Source organism: Amblyomma americanum, chromosome 5 (assembly GCF_052857255.1).
Source record: "Amblyomma americanum isolate KBUSLIRL-KWMA chromosome 5, ASM5285725v1, whole genome shotgun sequence".
Classification (NCBI taxonomy): domain Eukaryota; kingdom Metazoa; phylum Arthropoda; class Arachnida; order Ixodida; family Ixodidae; genus Amblyomma; species Amblyomma americanum.
The window spans coordinates 40,786,366-40,814,240 of record NC_135501.1 but is presented as its reverse complement, the minus strand read 5'-3'; the positions used below and the strand labels follow the sequence as shown (position 1 = coordinate 40,814,240).

The 27,875-nt window shown below is 48.6% G+C and overlaps 2 protein-coding genes across 11 annotated transcripts in view; one reads left to right on the top strand and one right to left on the bottom strand.

Annotated features, from left to right (window-relative positions):
• Positions 1 to 872, bottom strand: part of LOC144132405 (uncharacterized) — a 273,566-nt gene extending 272,694 nt beyond the window's left edge. For 8 of the 10 annotated variants that reach the window (XM_077664798.1, XM_077664803.1, XM_077664805.1 and 5 more), the window contains exon 1: positions 260 to 872. In XM_077664798.1, the coding sequence (XP_077520924.1) occupies positions 260 to 400 (141 nt within the window). In that variant the 5' untranslated portion in view covers positions 401 to 872. The remainder of the gene's footprint in view (positions 1 to 259) is intronic. The other 2 variants (XM_077664795.1, XM_077664802.1) reach the window with 2 other exon arrangements.
• Positions 873 to 1,023: 151 nt separating this feature from the next.
• LOC144132404 (saccharopine dehydrogenase-like oxidoreductase) overlaps positions 1,024 to 27,875 on the top strand; it is a 74,490-nt gene continuing 47,638 nt past the window's right edge. The window contains exons 1-2 of the mRNA XM_077664794.1: positions 1,024 to 1,349; positions 25,399 to 25,505. Of these exons, the coding sequence (XP_077520920.1) occupies positions 1,172 to 1,349; positions 25,399 to 25,505 (285 nt within the window). The 5' untranslated portion in view covers positions 1,024 to 1,171. The remainder of the gene's footprint in view (positions 1,350 to 25,398; positions 25,506 to 27,875) is intronic.

Below are 27,875 nucleotides of genomic sequence, written 5' to 3'. Positions count from 1 at the left end.
CCAAGTACCACAAAGAAAGTGAAAGTTTTGAACCTGTACTCGGTTGTCAATATTATGCTGGTGCTAGACCGAAGGCGCACTGGTACACTGTGCGTCCTGTCGACTGCACTGTACCAGTTATAGAACAGCTGAGCCAATATTTCACTTTTATGGTTCTTCGGCAAACCGCTCCAGCGCCCGCCAGGCTTGCTGCGAGGAAACTGCCTGCTGACTGCACTTGCCTCGCACACGGTTAAGACAAGCATGAATCGGTACTCACGTCTGGGTTCAAGATGCCCACACACGGCATCCGCTTCAGCGCAGCCGTCAACTTGCGGTTAAGCAAGCGAAGACTTGCCTCGGCGTCCGTCGAGGCAAAACACCGCGGCAACACCTTTGCCACAAGCACGACAGGTGCCATGTCGCTCAGCAGAAGCAGGACAAGGGCCTGTGATACGAAAAGATGTATGAGAATTCCGTACTGAAATCGACAGCAATTGGAAGTGCTCAGCAATTACGTACTACCTTGACGTTAACGCATATCGCTTGCGGACTGGCATTAGGCCTCGCAAGGTCATTCCCTCCTACGTAAAGGATAACAAAATCTACGGGCTTGAGATTAAGGCGCCGCACAGCGCTTGCAAGGTTCACGGCGTCGTAGCCTCCGAAGCTAAACGTACAGGTCTCAACCGACGGGCATAAACGTAGGCGACTTCTGCACAATCGCTTGAGTTGCCCCCGAAGCTAAACGTACAGGTCTCAACCGACGGGCTTAAACGTAGGCGACTTCAGCACAATCGCTTGAGTTGGCTGCCGCCAACAAGAACGCCCCGCATATTCATTGCTAAACTGAAATAACGCAACCATTTGCCAACCAATGTGGCCTAGGGACTGTCAAGCTCTAGGTTCAATAAGTTGAGCACCTAAAAACGCTAGGCTCAACGCGCTAGGGACACTAGAGGGCTGGTGTACCTAGTGTATTCCGCAGAGGTTAGTCGCGTCCCTAGCGAATGCGCGCCCCGCCTCCGCAAGTAGTCCGGAAGAAACGTGGGGTAAACATAGGGCGCAGGGCGACCCGGTAGTGCGGGCGGTTGTTCGAGCGTGCTGAACGGCGAAGGCGTGCGAGGCGGAAAGTGCGACGCGACGCGTATCTGCTCGGGCTGAGGAGCGAGGCGTGGACATCGGCGGCGACATGTCCTCACCTCGGGAGCTCGACATCGTACTCTTCGGGGCCACGGGCGTCACGGGCGTGTACGTGGTCGAGGAGCTGCACCGCGCCTCCGAGGGCCTGCGCTGGGGCGTCGCCGGCCGGAGTGCCGACAAGCTGCGCCAGACGCTGCGCGCGGCCGCCAAGAACCTCGGCCTCGAAGGTGAGCGCGACGTAACACGGATACGCTTGGTTTCCTGGACTGGCTTCGGATTTCATCGGGCTCCGCCGCTTACCAGCGTGCTTGTCACGTCGAAGTAACGTGTTCGTAGTCTCTGTGTCATGTCATCAAGTGCCACAGCTGTGTGGAGTTGAACTGCAGATGCTCAAAAGAGAATTGCAATAACCTGATCTAGCAGTACGTGATTGGATATTTTGGTGGTTGTGCCGCCCAGCTGGTTGAGCTTTCAGTGTGCGCCGGTCCCCGGTCGGTCGAAATTCACCCACTGCTGCGTACCTGGCAGCGGAATACGCTACTATGGTTTGATAATCGCTGGCGTCCGTGATTGCTGTTCGTTGAAAGGAACTGTTAATTCACTGTGATGCTTCTGTTAATGCACGATTGGCTTTCGTGACGGTACTTTTCCAAACTTCATTGCGATAGTCAAAAGTGTGTGATGCAAGCACACGCGCGCACGCTAAAAGATTATAGAATTTCGTGGTTGACGGGCGCTGTATGCTACGTGTCCTGTATTCTTAGGGTGATACAACACATATACTTTCTTTGCCTGTAATGTAATACATTATCAGCTGTCTCGTACGTTCGTATCGGCTGTGAGAAATAAACTAAGGGTGACGATCGTCGGACGGTACGTGTCTTGACAACTTCTCGATTGTGGATGTAAAAGCACACAGACACTGACGAATGCGCAGTTGAGACACAATAGACGCTGACCCACAGCTGTTGTTATTGAAGAAAAGGGAAGATTTTAGTATGCAAAGCGGCGCACGTTTTCCGAGACGTGTGAGTCAGCGCACGGGTCGCGCCTGTATGTCCAAGATCTGCGCTGTTGCTTTTCTAAAACGCGAAATGATGAAAAAGGTGACAGTTGGCACGCTCGGAAGGTTAAATTTCTGCTAGTCTGTGTGCATCTTGAATGGGACTGTAAGTACAAGGAAAACCAGTCGCAAGTTGCCGACGACCAGTGCATATATGCTTTCGATCCCATCACGCGTTGCGTGCTTACGACTGAACAGCACGCAGCCTTTGGGGCAACACTGAAGCACGTAACCGTGTGAAACCAGTGAAGCAATTTGAGGAGACAACGGTGGAGAAGTGAGGGGCACATTTGTATTTAAAAGGAAGCGGACAGTAGTCATTGAAACAAACTAAGAAAAACAATGTGCTGCTACCCTTGTCTACTCAATAGCGTAATGAAGGCAGCGGCCTCTCGATCTCCCGAGACCGAACGGCCGTGTCAGTTGTCGCAGTCTTGATGCCTTAGGTAGCATAATAGGTTCTCACACAGCTGCTGCCCTCCACTTCCGACCAAGTTCCACGGTCAAGACTGTTATCAAGTTGCACGGGACGAGGCCATGTGCGGTACAACAATTTCCACGTCCGCCGGCATGTGTTGGGGGTGGTGCTGGTGGTCCACAGCGATGTGGACAAACGCAGGGGTAGCAGCAGGGTTGCGATACTCGCAACAAAAGTACATTGAAAGTACGGAAGGTGACAGGAAGACGGTTTTGTAACCTCCCTGGGCGAGGCATCCTCCAGCGTGGCCCACTTGGAGCAGGTAGTGCCTTTGGACCTCAAGTGCAGCGTATACGGTCTTCTACTTGCTATATCAAATTGATTGCGTGACCAAAATTCCACTCTGGCCAACACCACCGTTGAAAAATAGAGGATTATTACCCTGTGTTTTAATTTCATTGAATGACTGTTAGGTTCTTTCGTTTGTGAAGCGGCTTGCATACCCGACAATTCTGGACAAAAGGAACACCTCAGGGTGTTTGCCAACGTTTCGACAAGATGTCTTGTCTTCGTCTGGGCAAAAGCATTTTTGAACGGGAAAAAGTTTATGAACGCAACTAGTTTTATATTTCGCAAGATTTCGCTATAACAATGAAATATCCACAGGTGACGTTTTTGCTATCGTCAAAAGCGCTCCCCGTTGGTTTTTGTGCCAGTCATAACTGCTCCACGCGACAGATGGCAAAATTTTAAAAGATTTTGCCACACATTGGAAGAATGAACCATTGCCCTCAGTATTACTGCAACAGTAATATCAACATTTTTGTGCAAGCATGTTGGACATGAGAAACATCGGTGATGGAGCACGCGGTAACGTGGTCGCGGCTTAGTTTCTCGGCTGCGGCGGCCGAATTTAGATGGGGTGAAATGCAAAAATAACCGTATACTGAGATTTTTGTGCACGTTCCAGAACCGGGCTGGGTAGTGAAAATTAATCCGGATTACTTCAGTGCGGCGTATTTTGTTTGCACAGGCGCCATATGTTTGGGACCCGAAAGCGCAGCGACAACTGAGCCATTTTTTATTCTGCTTATCGCCGCCTGCTCAGTTTCATACACTGTGGGAGCTATATCCTTTGCGCCTAAAGATGTCTTTTGTTGGGCTAGTTGTTATTCCGTGATGCAAGTTTAAACAGCGCACACAGACGATGACGGGCGAACACGGCGCTGTGTTCGTCTTCCTCACTGTCCGTCCTCGTCTGTGTGCGCTGTTGGATCCCAAAGATGGCGCGCGTGACGCTGCGTGCAAATGACTTATATACAGTATGTGTGCAAAAATCGCTAAGGCATGGCTGGTCTCTCCACTGTGCCCGGTCACTTTTACATGAGGCACCGGGAAAAACATCCCCTCCTAGGTTGGGCCGACACGGCATCCATATATCGCCGACTGCGTCCCGCGTGTCACGGCCCAATGGTCAGACATGGCTGAGCACAGGCTGCCTTCCTTCCGTGGCCGGCCCGGTGCGCTCCGTGCGTACAAGTGGGCACCCCTTTGCACTCAGCCGGGGAGTGCACTTTCCTGCCCATTGTTCTCTGCTGCGTGTGGGAAAAGCGCACGAGTGGAACGCGGCTGCCGGGCCCCTCTCAGCCGTCGCGTTCAGTGCCGGCTGTCCTCGCAGGTGGGGCGGAACGTGGCATTCTCCATCGTCTGTTGCACATCTCATAAGGCGAAACATGCCCTACAAGTATAGCGAAGCAGTTTTGTCGGCTAGGTTACGTGCTCGACGCGGAACGGCTGTTTCGTTACGCATGCGCATATATGCGTAGCTATAACCGCAAGTATACGGCCACTCTAGTCTAAAACACAGGTTTGAAATGAAGAAAATAAAGACCAGAGTTTCCCGTCCGGCAGGAAGTGCCTTCGGGGAAGTGCTTTATACTATGGAGGGGCTTATTGAAAAGAATTAAAAAATAAATCCTCCGGCCCGTGCCACTGCAGTGGAAGCAAGTGTGCGAACACAGAAGCACGAAAACCATGTATTCACTGCGGCGGAGCTCCATTGGCTGGTTTCTAATGAACCGATAGTCTATTTCTCACTTTTGACAGCTCAATTTATACCTGCGCACAAAGCTGCGTTGCCTTCGTAGTATGCGTCTTCCTGCATTTGAGCATGTCCACGTACCATGCGAGCCGGATAGTGGAATCCTTCGAGATTGTATGTGCGATTTCTGGAACTAAAGGTGGCTCTTCGAATGGAGCTTCATTACTCACCGGGGAATTGTACTGTGTGATGTGAGTGCACGATAAAGAACCCCAGGTGGTCGAAATTTCCGCAGCCCTTCACTACGGCGTCCCTCATAGCCCGAGTCGCTTTGGGACGTTAAACCCTCATAAAATCCATATAAAAAAATGTCAGTTGATTTGGGTCATTAGGCCAGATGTAGATATCTGCGCGAGCATGTGTTTCGGTGCTGCGCTGCTCTGCTAGGTAAGGTGGTTGTTGGTATGTTCTTTCATGCAAAAGTGAAAGGAGGACATGCAGGTGAGCAGTGGCACAAGGCAGGTGCATACATGGTAGGTGCCGCCATCGGTGGGACTTGGGTTTCTGGGGTTGGGTTGCGACCCAGGTTACTCTTTCAGAGCAGCCTCTCACTACTGAATGGGCTGGCGCCTGACACGGTGGACAGGTTGCCCACCACCCTGTGGGCAGGTGAAGCAGCCTGCCACAAAACCGGCTTCAGACAGACACACACACAATGCCCAAATTCGGGGAATGGTCACTATATATAAGTGCTAGCGCACTAAAAAAAATCACCGGGAATGTGCTGCTGGTAGTCTTGTGCCCCAGGTGAAACGGTGAGCCCCTCCCCTTTCCCCCGTAATTGTGGCGTATATACCGTCATATTGATGATTTATTTCTTTTTTTCGAAGAATGTTGTGCTTCCATAATGGCTGTGAAAGCCGTGAAGATATATGCACCAAGTATGAGCAAGTCCTGGAGGCCATGGTCGAGGCACCATGCAGTGCCTACGCCCAGCGTTAAGGTGTTCAGTCGAGTCCGGATATATCGAATTGTTGGCTCTATATGCAACGCACAGCTGATCCCCTTAAAAATCCTGTTACAAGTGTAAGAAATTCGCGCAGTGTATCGAACTCCAATCTCGCCGGTCGTTCGATGAATCGAATGGCGCGTCACGGCCCTGCAAGTGGCTCTTCTCCCAACAGCGCTCTTCGATCACATTTCCCCTGCGGACACGCGGCATTGGGCACCTGCTGGCAGCGCGTGTGAAAACCGCGTGGCGAGGTGGATGCGGGGCGTGCGTGATTGTGAACTTCGGTCCCTTGTACTATTTTTCCACGCCACTTCGCTGCCGTGCAGTGAAGCCAAGCTAACTAAAGCGCCGCGACGCGGCCCCCGCCTGGCTTGCTTCACCCGCTTCTCTGGCGAAGGCGCTGCGGAAACCTAGCTGTAATGTCAATAACCGATTTTTCTATTTGTAGTAATGGTAACAGTATTAAACAGCTAATGATAGGCAGGGCCTAACTCCAAAGCATCGTACGCTGCGGCATCGATGTGATTCGATTCAGGTTAGGCCTAGTAACGGGTAGCGAGCGGTGTGCTGTCAGCATGCTGGCGTGCGGCACGTCGCTGCAGAAAGAGCGCCACTATCTTGAGTGCAATGTATTCTTGCTTCTAGATTACAGATAAGCTTATCTATTGGCACTTTTTATATACAGTCGTGCCTCGTTAATACGACCCTCGTTAATATGGGCGATTCGAATTATGGACACCAAACTGGGCGCCAAACTTTATCAATGTATTTACGCCTCGATAATATGGAAGGTCGCTGTCCGGACATAGACAGGGAGAAAATTCACAGTGCCCAATAGGGTTCGTGTATTTTCGCCCCGTTAATATAGACGATAATCAGAACAAAATCTCTGCCGCCCCAACGAGGTGTCTAAGTTTCTGCATGCGTTTTGAATGTAGGACAGCAGAAGAATGGACCGAAAAAAGTGCGAATGGCTGAGTGACGCCCTTTTATTTAATTGCATCATGTTTTACAGTATAAAGCTGCCTAATGGACGGGCCACACTATTATCCGTATTGCATGAATAACTGTGATGAAAACTGATGAGTCTAATATCGTCGCCAAATGTTCCGCCGACTCAACAAAGCAAAACCATGACCAACTAGGCTAAACACATATGCTTTAGCTCGTGTACTCAGTTTAACAACGTTAAAACCATGCCATTTTTTTGCAGTTCATTATTACGGACGACTCTCATTGTAGACAGTTTTTCTCTGGAACCAAAGTGACCATATTAACGAGGCACGACTGTATATTGAATTAGCGATATATCGAACTGTCTCGCGATCCCGTTGAGGTTCGATATATCTGGGTGAGACTGTATACGCCTGAGTCTTAAGGCCCGGGCACGGCTTTGTGGGCGCCCCCCCCCCTCCCCCCCCAAAGGTAGCACAGCAACGCGTTACGTTTTTTTTTTGTTAAAGGTGCTCTGAAACACCTACCGAGGAGAGCACATCAACTCGCTTAATCGCTGCATTGTGTTTTCATGAAAACCTAAGCCAAATAATGCACTTCAAGCGGCAGACAACCCAGAATCACGCGCGAAAGCTGGCGAGCCCTTCCCGGCGAATTTTTCATGCTCGCACCCTCCTCCGTCGCTCCCACTTGCGTATAAAAGTTGAGAGGTGGCTATTAGTGAGATTCTTGCAGACGTCAGGCAGCCGCGGCCAATAAGCCCCGTAGCTCCGGCGGGTCAGGAAGCTCCGCCCTCGGAGGTGGAGGAGCGCCGACCTTCCAGCGTACAAAAAGTGACGAGAGAGGGAAAGGTGCGAAGACGCTGGAATTCTGATTTTGGCTACATATAACTCAGCTTCTACAAAGCGCATTAAAGAAAATTCTTGCTGGACAATATTCGTGAAGCGACATGCTTTAACATCTCAGGCATACCACAACTTTATTAGAGCCCCTTTCAGAATCCCTTGAACATTGCCCTTAATTACCTCCTTTTCTAACGCTTCTGAAACGTTACGAAGACAGGTATCAGTCAATTTTGAGAGTGTATAACTTCACTCGACGCTGTGCGAGCTAGGGCAACGAGGTCGACTCGCACGGCGCATGCGCTGTGTTCATATATGCGTTTTGTTCGCCCCTCTTGCAGATATATGAACTGCGGCAGAGGGGTTTTATCCTAATAGTTTGGTTTGCACTGAGTGGCGATATATTGATATTGACTCTGACGTGCAGTGCGGCATGCAGTGTCTTGTTTCGCATGTATTCATTCTTTCCTGCGGTCCCCTCGTATACACGGCGCAGTCAGGGAGCGCTACGTGAATAACAGCCTCGGAGAACAATGGATTTTTGTGAACTCTTAGTTTGCGCTGCCGTGGATGCGCTTGCACTCAGTCAAGCAACTCCGTTTAATCGATTAACCCCGCGCGTTTAACCCCGAACAGACACAAAGACCAACCGCTTCCCCGGCATCGATAGAGGCCTATCATATCGAAAAGGGTGTCATCACATATATGTTTGAGTCATGCGACCGTGGAAATCTACGCCTTGTTTCACGTGGCTTCGTTAGGTGTGAGAGCAGATATGAGTCAGTTTATTGATTGTTTCGCGAGGAAATTGCCAGTTGCAAGCAAGCGCTTGCGCTGCTTATCAATTGTCACCACTTCGCGCACTTTAGCATGCGCTCCCAGACACCCTTAGAGCGTGTGGGGGTAGCGGTCTCGGTCACAAGGGAGATGCCCTCGACTCAGCGTGGCAAGCTCAGCCGGAGACCAGCTACCACGTGACAAGGGGGTTGGTCGTTTGGTGCCCAGCTTTCCCCGGTCGCAAGCCAGAGAATGGGTCGGAGCCAAAGGTTCACAAAACGAAACAAAGTTAATACAGCAGAGACGATACAAAGGCTTTCACAATCACTCGTACGAGCAGATACGAAGTGATTTACAAACACAATGCAACTCGTGCAAAGTAACAATAGAGAGAGATACAATTCAACAAAATCTTTGCACCTAAAGGGAACTAACACAAGAGAGAGACAAATAAACAAAACACAATTTGTTCACCGGGCACTGCGAGTCTGACGACCTGAGGAGCACGGCGGGGCCGACCCGCAGACTGGCGCACGTTGCCTCGCTGGTCCTTGGCTGGCCGAGTGGTGTCCTCCCGGGAGTCGAGCGGGCGCGCTTCTCGGAAGCTTGAACGGCGGCTCGGGCTAACAGACAGCGGTTGAAGCCCTACATTTATAGGCACAGTCCGCGTGTTTGTTCTTCGCGCCAAGGCAGGCGCGCACATACACGCAGCTTGAACTGCACAAACTCTTTGTTGCGCCGGGCGCCCGACCCCATTGGTCGAGCGCGGAGACCACCTTTAAGAAATTTCTGGTTCCTTCTCGCATGCGAAGACGTCGGCGCGAGAGCTAAGGGGAGAGGGTATCACCTAGATGGCGCTGCCTTAGCGCGGTCAAGGCCACGCCCTCTCCGTCGACGATGAGTAGAAACTACTCCGACATTCTATAGAAATCGACGCCTCGCGTGGCTATGTTTACTTTGGCTGTTCGCCGGCGAGCAGAGTGGAAAGGGCAGCAGCACGCACAAAGCTACGCACTCTCTGGGGGTCCTTCCCCGCTGTTTTTTATTTTATTTTACCGCGCGCGGGCGCGATTGCTTACGCGCAGCTCCGGTTTTTTAGAAGATGCGCCCAATTTTATGAAATCAATACAGTCGATTTGCGCGCTTGCAACTGAAAGTGGAAGCCAACAAGAAAACCACGAAATATAAGGCTAAGGATCGCACGACACGAAGTTCAGAAGCTGTTGATGCCTTTACATCGAGTTTTGTGTCATGATTTTTGATGGCTGTGTCAACGGACCCCTACGCGTCTGTCTGCGCACAACCAAGCAGCCTTTCGGGTCCTCTGACTGCGGTGGTTATGTAGGTGTTCCTCCGAAGGCCTCTAGGGGTGGCGACACAGACGTATATAGTCCGATACAACTTAAGTCTGCAGTGAAGCTCCGCCCACATTTAGGACCGATGCACAGAATTCCTCCACGACAAAAACATTGGCCGTTGTTAAAACTTCTCTTGTCACCTAAACAATAAGCTAATCACGAGAAAAATGTTATAAGCTCTAGCATTTTCTTACCTGGCTTGCTTAATAAAGTCAAACATTAAAATGATGCTTTTGTTTACTTTTGTGACTGGCTAGCGAAGTAATACAGTACGCCGCAAACCGTGGCCCAGTGTTAACAACTGCTGTTTTTTTAAAGTTTTATCCTACTATAGTAGTCACTTCCGGTGTGGTGACTTCCCTTCCGGTCCAGGGAGTTATGTGGTCGCGACAAAGCATTTTTTTTTTCGTTCTTCCCGGTGAGGTTTCTAACGCTGTCGCATTCATGCAGTGGCGGAAAGGGGGTGCAAACAGAGTTCTCCCCCATCGAAAATGTGTGCAGGTTTGAATGGGTCAGCATGCAAATACGATTATGGCACGTTTGGTTTCGTTTGGAGGAGGGGAAGAAAAGGCGACGCGGTCAACCGGAAGAAGAAACACGGTTTGCTACACTGCGCGGGGGGAAGGGATTTCAACAAAGGGTACTGCGCACATGAAGATGTGAGCAGAAAAGGGAGGAACAGTATCCGAAGTCGGTAAGCGTTCGGTAAGTCACAGGCTATCCTGTAGGCCCGACGACCTCAAGAACCGGAGCAGTGCTTGGGGGGCCTTCACTGCCGGCGATCGCCGTGGCCATGTGTCCGAGAATCTTCAGCTCCGTGAGTGGGCTCCAGAAAATCATAGGCTTCTCAGCCTGTGAGGGCTCCGGATAATTTTGACCACTGGGGTTACAGTACATCGGCCTCTAGCATTTCGAAATGCGACCGCCGCGTGCGGGAACGAACGCGCGCGACTTTCGTGTGCTGTGCGATGTGGCTACCCGAACCGGTCGAAATTATCCGCAGCCCTCCACTACGGCGTCCATTTACAGCCCGAGTCGCTTTGAGACGCTAAACTTATAAACAAAATCAAATGTGCCATAATCCTGTTTGCGGCATTCGAAGGTATGCTTATTTTTCGGTTTTAGCGCTTTTACCGCGAGGTTCAGCATATAGGGTCTCTTTCCGCAAATTTTGTGCTGTACATCTCTAGAATTGCGCTGTAGCTTGTCTCCTCCATTCGTCGTCGCAGACTCAGGCGTGTCACAGTGTGGACATTCTGCTGCGGTCGGAGTGGTCGTATACGGATGGCCGCTGCTCGAGCCCTCGCGGAGCCGCATGCAGGGTGCGTCGCTTCAGGCATCGATGCTCCGTTAATTAGGACACGCGGAGTCACAGTGAGCGATTGTGCTAATATCAGTCGCAGATAGCACAGTGGCGACAAAAGGCTTCAGTGGCAGTTAGCGCGTATCGAAGATTCGAGGACATAACCGGACACGTAACGAATCAAGGCTTAATGGTTTGGGGGGGAAGATGCTCTTGGTAATGCTTGCTAAAAAGGATTACCAGCCGAGGAATGACGCGCACACAATAGAGAATAGCAGGCCGTGCCCTGTGCTGTTCTCTGTTGAGTGTACGTCTTTTTTTTTTTTTTTACTGGTAGTAACCCTTTTGAACACGACGAATACGTTGTGGAAACGTTTGGACGGCAGCTATAGCTATAGGCGGATCGTTCCATCCGAGCTTGCAGCCGTTTACATTATGACGAGGTGCAGGAGGTCTGAATGCGGGATGATGCGCATATACTGACTGCTTGGAGCGGCGGAACTACGCCGTCGTCACCAGCCAGGTGACGGGGCACAGCAGGCAATGACCTCGGCGAATGCTTTCCATGCAGCCATCTCTTTTCCTGCGGTATACGCGGCCGTGCCGTACCGGAAAACTTCCTGCTTCCATTTCTGCACCCGCGTGTAATATGGGCGGCATTTCTTGCGAGGCCGTGTTGAAAAAAGCTCTATGGTCCAATGACCTCGTACAGGCTTCGTCATACAAATATCATTTTGTATGATACTGTATGGCATGTGGATGACAAATATATGATTTTGCAAAAACGAATATTTGTATGACAGTTCGGTGGCAACTGCATGACATTTGTTTGACAAACCGTATGAGGTTATTGCATCATACAGCTTTTTCCGTAGGGTGGGATTGCACATCCAACACCAGGCCGGAACAGCTTTTTTTTGTTTTGTTATCGGATGAGACGCACAGGCGGTTAAGCATCTGTTTGACTCGATCGAACACGTTATCCGCGTTTATTAATATTTCCTCCCAGCGTTTTTTCAAACCACGAAAGCGGAGCCGGCGGCAGGAACGAACGCCGTATAGGTGGGCGTAGTGCAGAGACCACGACCGGTTTTGGGTTACACTGAAACTCTGACAGCTCTGACTTGCTGAGCTAGTTTCCCCGAGCGTGGTTCGAGATGTATGTTCGCCTGCACACCGAATGCATTGCCATGCTCTGCATCGATCGTGTCACGTGCTGAACGCGCTACGCACCCATGGTGGTTTCATGTGCGAAGCGCGTGCCAGGGGTGGGGGTCGCTCTCGTTTAGCCACGTGCCACTAGGTCAAGCATAACGGTCACGCACGGCTGGCGAAGGGCGTTCGTCTTGGTCGTTTTGCGATCGCGCGCCACTTCGGGTGGCACATTTCTCGCATTGCGCGTAGTGATTTGGAGGCGCCACCTGCCTCGCGAGTCCTGATCGAGGCGCTCTATGCGGAACGCCTACACAGGGCTGCGCCATTCCGGCCGCGGCGAGGAATGCCATCATTGTTTTCGCTGCCATTCAGCGTGACGGCATACAGTTAGGCGCAAGCGAGTTCATGTTCCGGAAGCACGTATAAAGAGATCTTGGGCGCAATTTCGATTCCCTTATCATTTGCCACATGTTATAATTCAATCCCCCTCTGCTGGCTATGATAAATTAATTTTTTTTTCATGGCCAATGTTTCAGATGCGTCTGCACTTCTTCAATAGCACTGCCGGGAATTGAAACGGAGTTCATTAAAGCTGTCCAGCGGGACATCCAGCCGGACCTATAGAAGCTCCGCACTTATGTCCTTCGGAGGGACTTCTTGTACATATATGTGCAGCTGCCGAACGAAAAATGTAGCCGCAGGTATAACGAACTTTCGCTTATTGTGAATGAGCGCAGTGCTGCCGTCAGTCTTCGAATATGCATTATGGCAATGACGGCGATTCGTTTTTGATACAACGAACAACTCTGGCTGCACCGCTCGGTTAAAGCGAACGGGGCGCACCACTCTTCTTCCTTCCCTGAAGAGGTCACGCTTCCAGCAAACACGAAGGTAGACGAGCGTCACTCAGCCCTCGCGACACCGCCCCGTAAAGAACAACACGTCGACCCGAAAGGCGGCATTGACCGCCGGCCAAGCGCGCACCGATGCCCTCCCGGGGCAGTCACTGCCTGCGTGTTCATCGTCCGGGCAAAGCATGCCGGGTGGAAGAAGAGGCGCCAGACAGGGACATGCATCGTCTAATGCGAATTCGCTATTGGCCATAGTCGTGGATCAGCTAACAGCAGCGATCTGAGAAGTTTGAATGGCTTGCTGGCCATGTTGGTTACGTGGGTGCGTCGCCTGCCCAGTCGGCTTTACCCGTTGTGCTGATACTACTTGTAGGCAGAGCAGACAGTGTAGATGATATACATTCTGTGCCACGAGCGCTGCTCTACTTTCGTCGCTGCGTGGGAACGATACACGCTCTCGAAAACACACGTGAACAGATGCATGCATAGATTTTGGCAACGCGTCGTTGATGGCTGGCCAGATATTTCCTCAGGTGACCACGATCCTGCTGACCACAACATCGCAGAAACACGCGTGCTCTGACGAAGCCGTTAAGCGGCAAGGCTGAGCTCTCCCTTATCGCTAGGAATCTGATTAATGCAGCCGACCTGCCACCACCTGCCGTGGACGTGTAGAGAGTTGTCCACTTTTATTGAAGTAGCCCCTCGATGCCTGGAGAAGAACACAGCGGCCAGACGACGGACGCGTCAGCTCTGTCTGGTAGCGCTCTCCACCTCTTCGCCTCCTACACTCACAGGTGAGGCGGCATATAGGCGCATCAACCACACAGTATAGTTATATCCCGTCCCTACAGTTGGTTGTTGGCAGCAAGGGACTTGGCAAAAACATGACCGATGGAAACCCTGGAAAGAGCCGCGGTAGGGTCTGCTTCGAACAAGTAAACGCGCATAACGCTGTTTTTTTAAGGAATAAACTCCACCATCGGCACACTTAATATTTTTGGCTGTTATACGGAGAGTTCGCTTACTAAGAACGTTGGGTATAACTAACGGAATCCGCGTGTCCCCACCAGGTTCGTTATAAGTGGGCTCGACTGTAGTTTATACGTTGGGGCTACTCACAAGCAGTGAAAAATAATTGCATTTTGTAGTGTAGCATAGGCACAGCGGCTCGGGGCAGTATACAGCTCCAAGGCAAAACATCTTCAAAGTCCTACTGGGTTGCTGGCTAGAATGTTACAAAATTACCCTCGATCACTATCCATTCGCATATTGATCAGTTTTTAGTAATTCACTTGTTAGTGCGAAAGCACTCACACGCTCTCCAACACCGACCAAGAATCTTGTCCGTCCCATCTTGTGCCGATGCTGCGAAACAGTAACGTCATGTTGTTAAAAAAAAGACTCAGATACCTCTGAATTTGGTCTGGCCGCCCTTCGAATTTGACCGCCGACAACACGATGGTGACCTCCAAATTTGGCCCGCTCCGCCCCCAAAATGTGACCTTGGCCAATTTCGGCCAAAGTCGATCTCCAAGCATAATTGACCGCGCCCAAAACGTTGCTGACCTCCAAATTCGGCCTGGGCCAACCCCAAAGTTTGACCCTGGCCAAATTGGACCAAAATCGATCTCCAGCCGTAATAGACCGCGCCCAACACGATGGTGACCTCCAACTGTGGCCCGGGCCGCCACAACCACAACTGACCGTGCCCAACATGATGGTGACCTCTAAATGAGGCCCAGGCCATTTACAAAATTTGACCTTGGCCGATTTGAATCAAAATCTATCTCCAGCCGTAACTGACCGCGCCCAACACGATGGTGACCTCCAAATTTGGCCTGGGCCACCACAAAAATTTGACCTTGGCCGATTTGAACCAAAATCAATCTCCAGCCATAACTGACAGCGCCCAACTCGATGGTGACCTCAAAGTGGCCCGGGCCATTTACAAAATTTCACCTTGGCCGATTTGGACCAAAATCGGTCTCCAGCCATAATTGACTGCCCAACTCGACGGTGACCTCCAAGTGGCCCGTGCCGTTTACAAAATTTCACCTTGGCCGATTTGGACCAAAATCAATCCCCAGCGATAAGACCGCGCCCAACACGAGGTAACCTCCAAGTGGCCGCGGCCATTTAGAAAATTTCACCTTGGCCGATTTGGGCCAAAATCGGTCTCCAGCCATTATTGACCGCGCCCACATCGATGGTGACCTCCAAGTGGCCGGGCCATTTACAAAATTTCACCTTGGCCGATTTTGACCAAAATCGGTCTCCAGCCATAATTGACCGCGCCAAACTCGATGGTGACCTCCAAGTGGCCCGGGCCATTTAGAAAATTTCACCTTGGCCGATTTGGACCAAAATCGGTCTCCAGTCATAATTGACCGCGCCCAACAGAACGGTGACTTCCAAGGGGCCGGGGCCATTTAGAAAATTTCACCGTGGCCGATTTGGACCAAAATCGATCTCCAGCCATAATTGACCGCGCCCAACTCGGTGGCGACCTCCAAGTTGCCCGGGCCATTTACAAAGTTTCATCTTTGCCGATTTGGACCAAAATCGGTCTCCAGCCATAATTGACCGCGCCCTACTCGATGGTGACCTCCAAGTGGCCCGGGCCATTTACAAAATTTCATTTGGCCGATTTGGACCAAAATCGGTCTCCAGCCATAATTGACCGCGCCCAACTCGATGGTGACCTCCAAGTGGCCCGAGCCATTTACAAAATTTCATTTGGCCGATTTGGACCAAAATCAATCTCCAGCCATAATTGACCATGTCCAACTCGATGGTGACCAAGTGGCCCGGGCCATTTACAAAATTTCATTTGGCCGATTTGGACCAAAATCAATCTCCAGCCATAAGACCACGCCCAACACGATGGTTACCTCCATGTGGCCCGAGCCGTTTACAAAATTTTACCTCGGCCGATTTGGACCAAAATTGGTCTCCAGCCATAATTGACCCCGCCGAACTCGATGGTGACCTCCAAGTGGCCCGGGCCATTTACAAAGTTTCACCTTGGCCGATTTGGACCAAAATCGGTCTCCAGCCATAATTGACCGCGCCCAACTCGATGGTGACCTCCAAGTGGCCCGAGCCATTTACAAAATTTCATTTGGCCGATTTGGACCAAAATCAATCTCCAGCCATAATTGACCATGTCCAACTCGATGGTGACCAAGTGGCCCGGGCTATTTACAAAATCTCACCTTGGCCGGTTTGGACCAAAATCGGTCTCCAGCCATAATTGACGGCGCCCGACTCGATGGTGACCTCCAAGTGGCCCGGGCTATTTACAAAATCTCACCTTGGTCGATTTGGACCAAAATCAATCTTCAGCCATTATTGACCGCGCCCAACTAGATGGTGACAACCAAGTGGCCCGGGCCATTTACAAAATTTCACCTTGGCCGATTTGGACCAAAATCGGTCTCCAGCCATAATTGACCGCGCCCAACTCGATGGTGACCTCCAAGTGGCCCGAGCCATTTACAAAATTTCATTTGGCTGATTTGGACCAAAATCAATCTCCAGCCATAATTGACCATGTCCAACTCGATGGTGACGAAGTGGCCCGGGCCATTTACAAAATTTCATTTGGCCGATTTGGACCAAAATCAATCTCCAGCCATAAGACCACGCCCAACACGATGGTTACCTCCATGTGGCCCGAGCCGTTTACAAAATTTCACCTCGGCCGATTTGGACCAAAATTGGTCTCCAGCCATAATTGACCCCGCCGAACTCGATGGTGACCTCCAAGTGGCCCGGGCCATTTACAAAGTTTCACCTTGGCCGATTTGGACCAAAATCGGTCTCCAGCCATAATTGACTGCACCCAACTCGATGGTGACCTCCAAGTGGCCCGGGCTATTTACAAAATCTCACCTTGGCCGGTTTGGACCAAAATCGGTCTCCAGCCATAATTGACGGCGCCCGACTCGATGGTGACCTCCAAGTGGCCCGGGCTATTTACAAAATCTCACCTTGGTCGATTTGGACCAAAATCAATCTTCAGCCATTATTGACCGCGCCCAACTAGATGGTGACAACCAAGTGGCCCGGGCCATTTACAAAATTTCACCTTGGCCGATTTGGACCAAAATCGGTCTCCAGCCATAACTCACTGCGGCCAACACGATAGCCGCTTCTAAATTTAGCTCGGGCCGTTAAAAAATTGGTTGGGTCATTGCAAAAAAGGCCAGTGTTTTCGCCCTATAATAGGCTTAACCCAGTTAAAACCCTGACAATTTTTTGTTTGCCACATATTTATGGCTTGACGACCGAGCAAAAGGGCCAAAATTTATGCTCTGAGTTGTTTCTTGCTTTGATTCAAAATGCTATTATTTAACTCAACGCTGAAGGTAGGAGTAGTCAACCAACGCGTGGAGTGCCTTTCAGGCAGTCTTGTGGCTTGCCGCTCCTGCCATCGGCGTAGTGATACGTAAATCAGAGTCCGCGCATATCTTTATTTCCGTGGGCCTAATTTGCGGCTATGTTGTCTGTGACTGAAACTACTTATTCACAGAAACCTAAGCAACAAAATAAAAGCGAAAGCGAAGCCGTCACGGAACTGGCTGAAAGGCACTCCACGCGTTGGTTGACTCCTCCTACCTTCAGCGTTGAGTTAATATGAAAAAAAGGCGGGAGCCAGTACGTTTAATTCGATTTAAATGAGAGAAATCGGCCGCCCAGGACGATAATTCGAAGTTTCTAAGAATGCTCGGAATGTGTAGCTCCATTTCCCGCGGTAAAAAGACGAGTTTAGATTCCTCTTTAGTGCACCTTTAACCCATTAATTCGCATGCATTGAAAATGTCAGATAAAAGATGATTTTCCAGAACTTTATCATTAATGGCTCCTTGATCGAAAAAATATAAAAAACAGATTCATTAAGAAAAATTATACATTGGTTGATTTCAAGTAATTTTTAATACGAGTGCCTATGGTACACAAAACCTTGTGCTAACACGCAGGTGCATGCAGGATTTCAAGTGCAAAATTCAAAACTGCTATCATCTCTGAATGCAGGATTATGACCACTAAAATTTTAGGCTGTTTTGCGTTAGGGCTAACTTTTGCATGAATTTATTTTTTTGCGGGCCTCCTGCATCTCTGGCAACTTATACTTTTGCCTTTGATATATATGTTGGAGAACAGCATTGCTTGAAGTATTCAAGTTATTCAATTTTTAGCTCTGTATCATACACCATGTTCTGCAAATAAATGCGTGTCTTATAATGCTAAACTGGTATATTCTTCGAGCTCAAATTTCACACGAAAATAGTATTTGGTTGGCAGAATTATTTTATGCCGCATTTGTTTGGGTTACTTGCTTGAATCGATTGAAAAAAAAAATGGCTGGTTTCATTGTGGCTTGAACCTATAGTTGTATGAGCGAAAGCTCTGTTAAGCATGGTCTCCACTGTCTAAAATCAAGTGTCAAGGTCAAGTACCCAATGGTGATAGTCATATGATCACGTAGTCATACTACCACAGCTTGTGCCATACCACCACGCAGTTAAGTTCGGCTTGACCTTGTGAAGCATTGCAGGTCATTGTCTGATCCATATCGAAATCGGAAGTTGTACCCTGAGGAGTAGAGCTCTCGCTCTAAAAAATCGGATATTTGTGTCGTCTTCGGCAATGACTAAACAAAACAAGCAGTTATCTCAGCAATTGCACCGGTGGTGCCATCTCATTTGTCGGCCGTGGAGATTCTTCGAAGGAGGAGATGGGGGGTGTTTTGCGGGAGGTTGAAGACTCTTTTTCTCGAAATAATTGAAATTTGGTGCAGGTATGGAAAAAAATTTTTTTTTAGGGAAATGGTGCAGTAATTGCCTCACAATTCGGTGGATGTTCGGGTTCCTTCCTTTCCTCCCTTCTAAGGGAGGAACTTGGGAGTGAAAGAAGAAAGAGGTGCCACAGTGGAGAACTCCGGAATAATTTCGACCACCTGTGGATCTTTAACGCGCACTGGCATCGCACAGCACACGGGCGTCTTTTGCGTTTCACCTCCATCGAAACGCGGCCGCCGCGGCCGGGATCGAACCCGGGTACTCCGGCTTAGTAGCCGAGCCCTGTAACCACTGAGCCACAGCGGCGGGTGCAGGTATAGCCAGACTAAATTTTTTGTGATCATCGAACCTCCTGCAAATCACCCCTGCACCCATCACTTCCTTGCTGAATCTCTACGGTCGACAGAAGAGATGGTGCCACCAGTGCAATCGCTGATAGAACGCCCTTTGGTCCCTCGTCGCCGCAGACGATGCGAATGTCTGACTTTTTTTGATTGATTCAGGCAAGTACCGCAACCAACTGTAGCGGAAAACAATTCTGGCAACTAAATCCTACTTCTATGCCGAATTTGAACACAAACAATTCACCTGTTTAGCCGACAGAAGCATTCTAAGGTGCACATTTAATTGCGGAACAGTCTGTATATGCAACTTCGGGTGTTAAAGGGGCTCTGAAACACCTGAGGTGTGCGCATCAACTCGCTCAATCACTACATTGTGTTATCATGAAAACCTGAGCCAAATAATACACGTCTACATGCAGCAGAGGACCCACAATTGCGCGCTAAAGTTAAGGAGCCCTTCCTGGCAACCTTTTCATGCTCTCACCCTCCTTTGTCGCTCGCATCTACGTATACATGTTGAGAGGTGGCTACTGGTTAGATTCTGTCAAACGTCAGGCCGCGGCCGCGGCCAGTTAGCCGCGTAGCTCCGGCAAGCCAGGAAGCTCCGCTTCCGGAGGCGGTGCCGGCGAAGGAGGGCCGACCTTCCAGCATGCAAAAAGTGACAAGAGAAGAGGGAAAGGCGCGAGGACGCTGAAATTCAAATTTTGACTACAGATAACCCAGCTTGTACAAAGCTAATTAAAAAATTCTTGCTGGACAATATTTGTGAAGCGGCGTGCTTTAACATCCCAGGCATACCGCAACTTTATTAGAGCCCCTTTAAAGGGTGAAGCTTGCTGTAATACACCTGCATTATGTTGAGGACAGGCCACCAAGCGTTTGTGCCGCGTACAAGACGGCAAAAGTGAGCTGATCATTTACAATGTATTTTTAAAAATTCGGGGCGACCAGTGGTGCCAGAGTTTCGCCCGAATCCGCGCACAACCTGTCATGGAGCGCTCGTTACGTCAGCAGCGGACTATCATTGGTTCGCCATGCCAACTCTTTCTGGTGTCATCTATCATGGCTGCGGCCGGAAGCTCCGCCCACCGGGGAACTCCCGCTCGTGTTGGCAGTCAGTGGAGAGGCCGAGTGGGTGGGGCCAGCCGAGGAGTGCCGACATTTCAGTGTGGAGAAGTGACGAGAGGAGAAAGGCGCGAAAGCTTGAAAATTCAAATTTTAACTACAGGTAACTCAGCTTCCACAATACGCATTAAAAAAACTCTTGCTGTAGGATATTTGTCAAGCGGCGTCCTTAACATTCTAGTCATACCGCCATATTTAGAGCCCCATTCAGAGCCCCCTTAATTGGTTTAAGGAAACAGGAGTTGTAACACTGGGTCACGGTCCGCGGCATCCTATTCACTCCGCTAGCTAATCACAACAGTAATCAATTAAAATCAGTTTTTTACCGTTTGACTTTATTGAAATAAACAAGCCAGGTATGAAATATTGTAGAGGTTATAATTTTCTTCTAATGATTAACTTCTTCTTTAGGTAACAAAAATTTTAACAACGGACAACTTTTTTTGTTGTGGAGGAATTCTGTGCGGATTTCCTGAATGTGCGTGGAGCTTTGCTATGCTTCACTGCAGGCATAGTTGTATCCTGCTTTCTTTAAAATAACTTTAAAAAAAAACAGCAGTTGGTAACACTAGTGAGCCACGGTCCACGGCGTAACTAGGGTGACCAACCACAACTGCATGCGAAATAAGTTATTTGAGCATCCGCCTCGCATGCGGGAGGTGCGGGGTTCGATCCCCAGTGCCGCCGGGTACCCACCGGTGATACAATGGGTACAAGCTTTCCCCTGCCTGGTTCTTGGCTTCTTTGGGGTGAAATGCTCGGGAAATGGGTCTTTGACCCCACCTTGTATCAAACAAGCCAAAAGTGTCAAAATTCTTGAACTTATAATTTCGTCTCATGATTAGCTTCTTGTATAGTTAACAAGTGTCTCCGTTTTGTCACCAAGAAATTCTGTTTGGCGGTTCTGAAATTGAGTGGAGGTTCACTGCAGATGAGTTGCATCCGACATAAATTAGTTATCTAAATTTACAGAACGAAAAAAGACAGCTGCAGTGTAGGTCACATGGCTCTCAACAAACTCCGTTAATGTCACTCGCATAGGAGATTTCGTTTAAACAAAAAAAAATACACTTGGTTACATTTACAACATAACTTCATTTATGGCTGATTTGTCTGAGTTTTGAAACGGTTAGCATGAACAAAGCAGACTTGACACTTAGAAGTTGAAGAATACAGGCGTTGCTAATAATTCAGACAGAAGCTTATGTGCAGGGCATTTCAACGAAGTGATGCAATAATTTGGAAAACAAACTTTTCGAGATATGTAAAGATGGCTTTTGCAGCATAGTAATACCAATGGTGGCAGATTTAAAGAACGAGTAAAACAATTGAACTAGTAAGCAGTGATAACTTTATAACTATTAAATGATTGCGAAACAGCGCGACGGCACACGGACCAGTAAGTGAAGGAAGGACGCAACACAAGCGCTTTAAAACCGTTACAGTTAGGCGCCTGTTTTTAAGTTGAAATTACAGCCTGGCCATAATAGCCGCAGCAGTTTTTAGAATTTCAAGAAAGTGATCATGCTTGGCGTTGTTGGCCGCAGCAAGTTCTCACTATTCCACGCCTCATTCGAAAACTTCGAGGCCGTGGAGCGCACGCAGCAACGCCAACCTGTACACACCGCTTGGAGGTGCATGTGTCATATGCCACCATTGTCCTGTCCGAGCCTCAGCTATATTACCCTCTACCCCTATCCTTTCTTACTATCGCGCCCTCTTTCTTTCTCACTCCCTGTCCTTTTATTCCCGCTAGCCGCAGCTCAGGTGCATCAGGTTTTGATGGCAGATGCCACAGCTAGCAACATCTTTTCCTTCCATTGTTATTTTATTAATAAATAGCCACTAATAACAACAACTAGCCCACCAAACCAGCTGGCGCATATAGAACATGACGTCACATGTACGCCTTGGAGTGGCGTCTGCTGACGTGGGGAACGTTGCTAGGGTTATTTTTTAAAGCTGCACTATAATTAAATGGAAGGCGAGGCTTAACCTATGACATGTACGTGCTGCAATCGTCGGTACTACGAACGTCAGGCAATAGTGTTATGCCCCAACTCAATGGACACATCCTACGCGCACGGGCATACGCTGGATCCTGTCTGCGCCTGCACACGTGTGGGAAGCGGGGTTCGGTTTACAACAGTATGAGGAGCACGGGGGAGGGGGGGGAATCTTTTCTTCATGGCTTGAAGCTCTTTCAGCTTCCTGGAACTTTTCTTCGCGGTTTAAGTTGTCCTTTCAGCGCCCCCCAAATCCCCTTCCTTCATGCTTGACATTTCTTTGGTCCGCTCTAGAGGTGGAACAGTCAGCACAGGGAGCGTGGAGGTGGATGCCTTTTTTTGACACCCGTCGTGGCGGCGCAGCACTGGGCGCGCAGGCGCTCCGCCATATGCCTAGGATGTGTCCATTGAGTTGGTGCTTTATGCTGAGCGTGGTCATGTTTGGGAGCAAACAGTTGGAGCTATATAGAATGAGGAAATGGACTTCAACATGGTTATTTTTGGTGTTTATGATTGCAGATTACTGTAATGCGTAGTGAGGAAAAGAGCAGTTTACCCCCCCAAGTATCGTCTGTTTAGCGGATACGTAGAGCAGATCTACAACCTTTGTCCGTAAAGTTCCGAGACCGAGTCCATTAAAAAAAATGCGTTTAACATTGAAATCACTTGTGCAGCACCCTTCGAATTAGTCTCCTTTGCAGTCTATACACAACTTCCAACGCATCTTGAGGTCTTGGAAACAGTTGGAAAACGCTTCTTTTGGAAGGGCTGTCAGCTCCTTTGTTGTGGCATCTTGAATGGCCTCCACGCTCCCCATCCAGTGACCTTTTAGGGATCTCTTCATATTAGGGAACAGGAAAAAATTGCATGGAGAGAGGTCAGGCGAGTATGTCGGAAGAGGAAGTAGAGTAATGCTGTGCTGGCGAGAAATTTTTTCACGCTGAGAGCAGTGCGCAGCCTTCCGTTATCGTGGAGAAGGCTCCATTGTCTAGATGCCCATAAGTAGGGGCGACGGCGTCGCAGTGCATCACGCGCATGTGTTGGAGCACGCGGATATAAAACTCCTGATTCACCGTGTGCCCTTATGGGACGAACTCGTGGTGTAAGACACCTCTAGTATTGAAAAAAACTATCAGCATCGTCTTTGTTTTGGTCTTCTGTTGCTGCACCTTTCTCGACGCCGGAGAGCTTGTGGACCGCCATTCGGTGCTCTGCCTCTCAGTTTGAGGGTCGTATTGAAAACACCATGTTTCGTCTTTAGCAATGATGCTGTCGATGGATGCGGCATCCTTCTCTGCCTTGCAGAGCAAATAAGTGCTCACTGATGCCTGCGTGTCCTTCTGGTCCTGTGTGAGGGAATGCGGCACAAGTGTGACATTCACCTTTCGTTTCCCCAAGTTCTCACACAAAATTTTGTGGCATGTTGTCTTACTAATGTCGAGAGCATCCGATAGCATGCGGACTATAATGGTGCAATCTTGCTGTACGATTTCCCTGATCCGAGCCACGTTTTCATTCCGTGAGGTTGAAGGGCGCCTCTGCATTGTGTCTTCTTCCACCGACATTCTCTTCGAAGCGAACCTCTTGTGCCACTCATAAACTCGCGCCCGTGATAATGTCTCTTTGCCGTACATGTCACGAAGGAGCTCATACGTTTGTGTGGCTGTCTTGCCAAGCTTCACACAGAATTTTATGTTGACACGCTGTTCGAAGTGGACGTCCATCTCTCCACATTCACTCACAGTAGAATGCGAAGACTAGTGACAAAATATTTTCTACATGTAGTGCCATCTAGCGGCTGCCACAGCAATTAACATAAATAGCTCAGGTTAGCCCGAAAAGATGGCGCTACACATATGCACCAACATCTGTTTTGGGGAATCATTTCTAGAGAAGAAAATAAATCAGTCTCGAAACTTTACGGACAAAGGTTGTATATGTGATCATCGCTAAATTTCTTGCAGCAGTATTCTTCAAATGAAGAGTTCGACGATGATGTTCCTTATGTGGAGCCTTCCTGGAGCTTTTGTGTGAAGCATTCTTGGAAGAGCCACATTCAACGCCTCAGTGACACCATTGTTATGCTTTCGGCGGCTGCTTCGTCTCTCGGCCAGCTAGCGTGCCGACCGCTTTGAGACGTCGTTGCGAAAACGTGAAAGCGCAACTGCATGCTTTAGACTAGCATAAATATATAGCCACATGGATGACCTTGTTCACAAAAAGGCTAAGTATTTTTATGTGCATCACTGTCCAAAGACGAAGTGGCATTCAGAAGCCTCAAATACGCACTTACAGTCGTGTAAGCTTGATCTTATCGTCACAGAAGGTAAGGTTTCCGCTGTCTTCGATGCGCAAGTGCACTATCACGTTGCTGCCGTTGACCATGCGAAAGAAAATTTTCAACCGTTGCTGATGTCTGCCGCCAGAAAATTGCATCGCGAGTTTGAAGTGTGCCGTTGTTTGAAACACCCACCGTTTGTCTTCTCTGCTAGCCAGCACCTCCAAAAAAAAAGTGATGTAACAAGTATAGTTCTCATGCTAGACTGTGCATAAAAGAAATGTGTTTGTGGGTGGGCGGCGCTACATATTGCACTGGTATAGGTGAAGAAAAACCCCTGCTATGTGCGCTATAGCCGCGGGATTTTCGAATGGTGTGCGGGACCGCAGTGCCGAGTGTAATCGCATTTTTGAAATTCTTTAAACTGATATGGCTATATTACTGATAGCCACCTACAAATTCTGATATTAAAAATAGGAGCCTAACTGTATTAAAAACTCATTTTTTTAACCAAATGACTTTTTAACAGCTAGAATTTACATTTTTTTCTGACATCTGACACCACTTATCTTAATTGCGATGTACCCAAAGAAAGAATTTTTTAAATTGCTGTCGGGTTTTGCAGAAACAATCTGTAAATCTTGTCAGGAGAAGATGAAGCATGAAGTTGTGCGGAGCAGAGTGCTTGTGCTAGGCCCGTAGTCATGAAGTCATGTTGTCGAGCTTGCCGCCCCGTAACAGTGTATTGAATTCATGCTAACAGGGTGAGGTTTGTGCACGCGAGAAAGAAAATCCTGAATGTTCAATGAGACAAAATATCGTTCTGTTTCGAAACTGCTCCTTTGGAGACGAATAAGAATTTGTTAGTGCCTTGCATTTTTGAATTTGTATGTGGCCTCGTGAAAGTGCGCTCTTACTGATGCAGCAGTGTGTGTTGCGCAGAGGATGCCTTGGACAGTGTGCCAGTGATTGTGGCTGACGTAGCAGATGAGGCCTCCCTGCTGGCCATGGCGAAGCAGACCCGTCTTGTGCTCAACACTGTCGGGCCGGTCAGTATACTGTTTGGCGCGGGCATTCCGTAACTTGGCCTCCTAGTTACAGGAGTAGCTGGTGTGAAGCTCGATTGATTTTGCGCAGATTGAGCCTGTGCTACCTGGAATATTAAATCTATGTACTGCAAATTGTCCTGAGGTGAAGAGCACCCATTGTCTTGTTCACTTACTCTGTTGCCATGTGTTCAGTATATTAATGTTCAGTGAGACGTATATCCCACACAGGTAGCGATGTCACATGGACGTCTGATGAGTGTGCATGTCTCTGTTCCTCAGTCTTGTCTCTTGCACCATTCTCTGTTCGTGGGATTAAGACCAAATCCGGACATCACGGGAAGAGTGAAACACATCCAACAAACGGCGGCACTAAGATGTCTGCGCAGGATTTACAGTGGACTTTCCTCTCCGGAACAATTTTGAAATGAGGTCAGAAAAGCATAATAGACAGAAAAATCGCATTGCCCAGTGACAGTAAGCAGTCTGATGCGCGTCCGGTCAATAAAAGAAAATACCAAAGGGAGCTTGGTATCATCTTGGAAGCTTGGAGCTTGGAAGGAGCGCTTGTCCTTCGTCTTCTTTCTCTTGGTGTCCCCCGTAGCAGCGCTTTTGAAAGTTTTAAAGTGATGTACCAACTCGCTCAACTGTCCGTGTTGCCAAGGGGAGGCATCCGGTGGCGGCTGCCACCACGAAATCTTCCAGGCTGCATCAACCCAAAATTTAACCCCCCCCCCTTTCTCTGCACCACCCCATTACAAATTTCCTGCCGCTGTTCCTGGGAAGGATACGGTGAGGATGAGAGAGGGAGGACCCTTCATGAAATCTGTAGCGTGAACAGATTCAAGTGTTGTGTCCAATATATTTTTCACTACTGTAATAAAGTGACTTAAAAGAATTTCGCATCTAAGTGTCTTTAATTGCACCTCCTACCATAGACTGCATACAGAGTGCAAAAATTCCCTTATTAACCACCCAATACTAGCATGTAAAAAAACTCTTTGTTGCTGGGCATATCGGAATGCGCATGATACGACTTCTAAGGTCAGTGTCCGATTTGTATATGTGCTAGTTTTGCTGTAGGGCTCTAGTGTCGCCCTCTTTGCCCGTAGCACATTGAGTGTTTGACAGCTTAATTAAACCAATTAGTTGGTAATTAAGAGTATAGTGCTTTTATGATTGCCAGATTCGTCAGCACACCGTTGCTTCTGCTTTTTTGCTAAATTTGCATGTATATCGTTTAATTGTTTGGGCATTGTTTAAATAGCATCCTTGAAATATTACTTTAATGCTTATCTTGAATGTTTTAGCAGCTACCACGTAATGATCCCACAAATGTACTCCTGTCTTCGGACATCTTGTCTTCAGACATAAGGCATGGTCTGTGGCCTTGTAACGGACATAGTGTGGCCTTGTAACGGACGTCAAAAGGTTGACTTTAGGATAAAAATGGGATATCCAGTGGAGATCTGAACATCAAATCGAAGTGGGATGAACAGAGGATGTCTATCGAGCACCAGTTGCTGTTTGGAATAACACAAGCGGGATTGTAAAAAAAAAGTGTACCAAAATTTTTAAATATTTGTGATGAGCTCCAAAAACTAAAACGATGTGTGCAGACTGTGAAACGCGCATGCTCACTGATGGCTGGATCTTAGACCAGAGTGCATGTTGGAATGTAGATTTTTTCTAAAGCTCTCTTTATAATAAAAAAAGCAAAATTATTTCTTTAGTTTCACATTTGACACTTTCTAGCTATTCATGAGTAAAATTAATGTAGTTTATCTCTAGTAAAATAACTTCAAATAAATATTACAATCATAGACAATGTTTTGGGGCATTTGTCAATGCTGGAGCAAGCAAGAAACAAAGGTTGTTTTGGAGGACATTTGCCATGCCATTTAAGCGCAATTAAATGTTCCGTGAAATTGATTTTCTTGCTATGTCTGACACGGACCTACGTTTGGTGTAGGTGTGGTTGTGCAGCAGATGCATGTGGTTCATGCCATTAATAGTGTTTCATGTATCGCCTCAGTAGCTCAGTGCTTAGGGCGCTCGGCTACTGATCCAGAGTTCCCGGATTCGAACCCGACCACGGCGGCTGTGTTTTTATGGAGGCAAAACGCTAAAGCGCCCATGTGCTGTGCGATGTCAGTGCATGTTAAAAATCCCCAGGTGGTCGAAATCATTTCGGAGCCCTCCACTACGGCACCTCTTTCTTCCTTTCTTCTTTCACTCCCTTCTTTATCCCTTCCCTTAGTGGGTGGGTTCAGGTGTGGAATGATATATGAGACAGATACTGCGCCATTTCCTTTCCTCAAAAACCAATTATTATTATTATTATTGTTTCATGCGCCCTAGCTTCATTTTTCC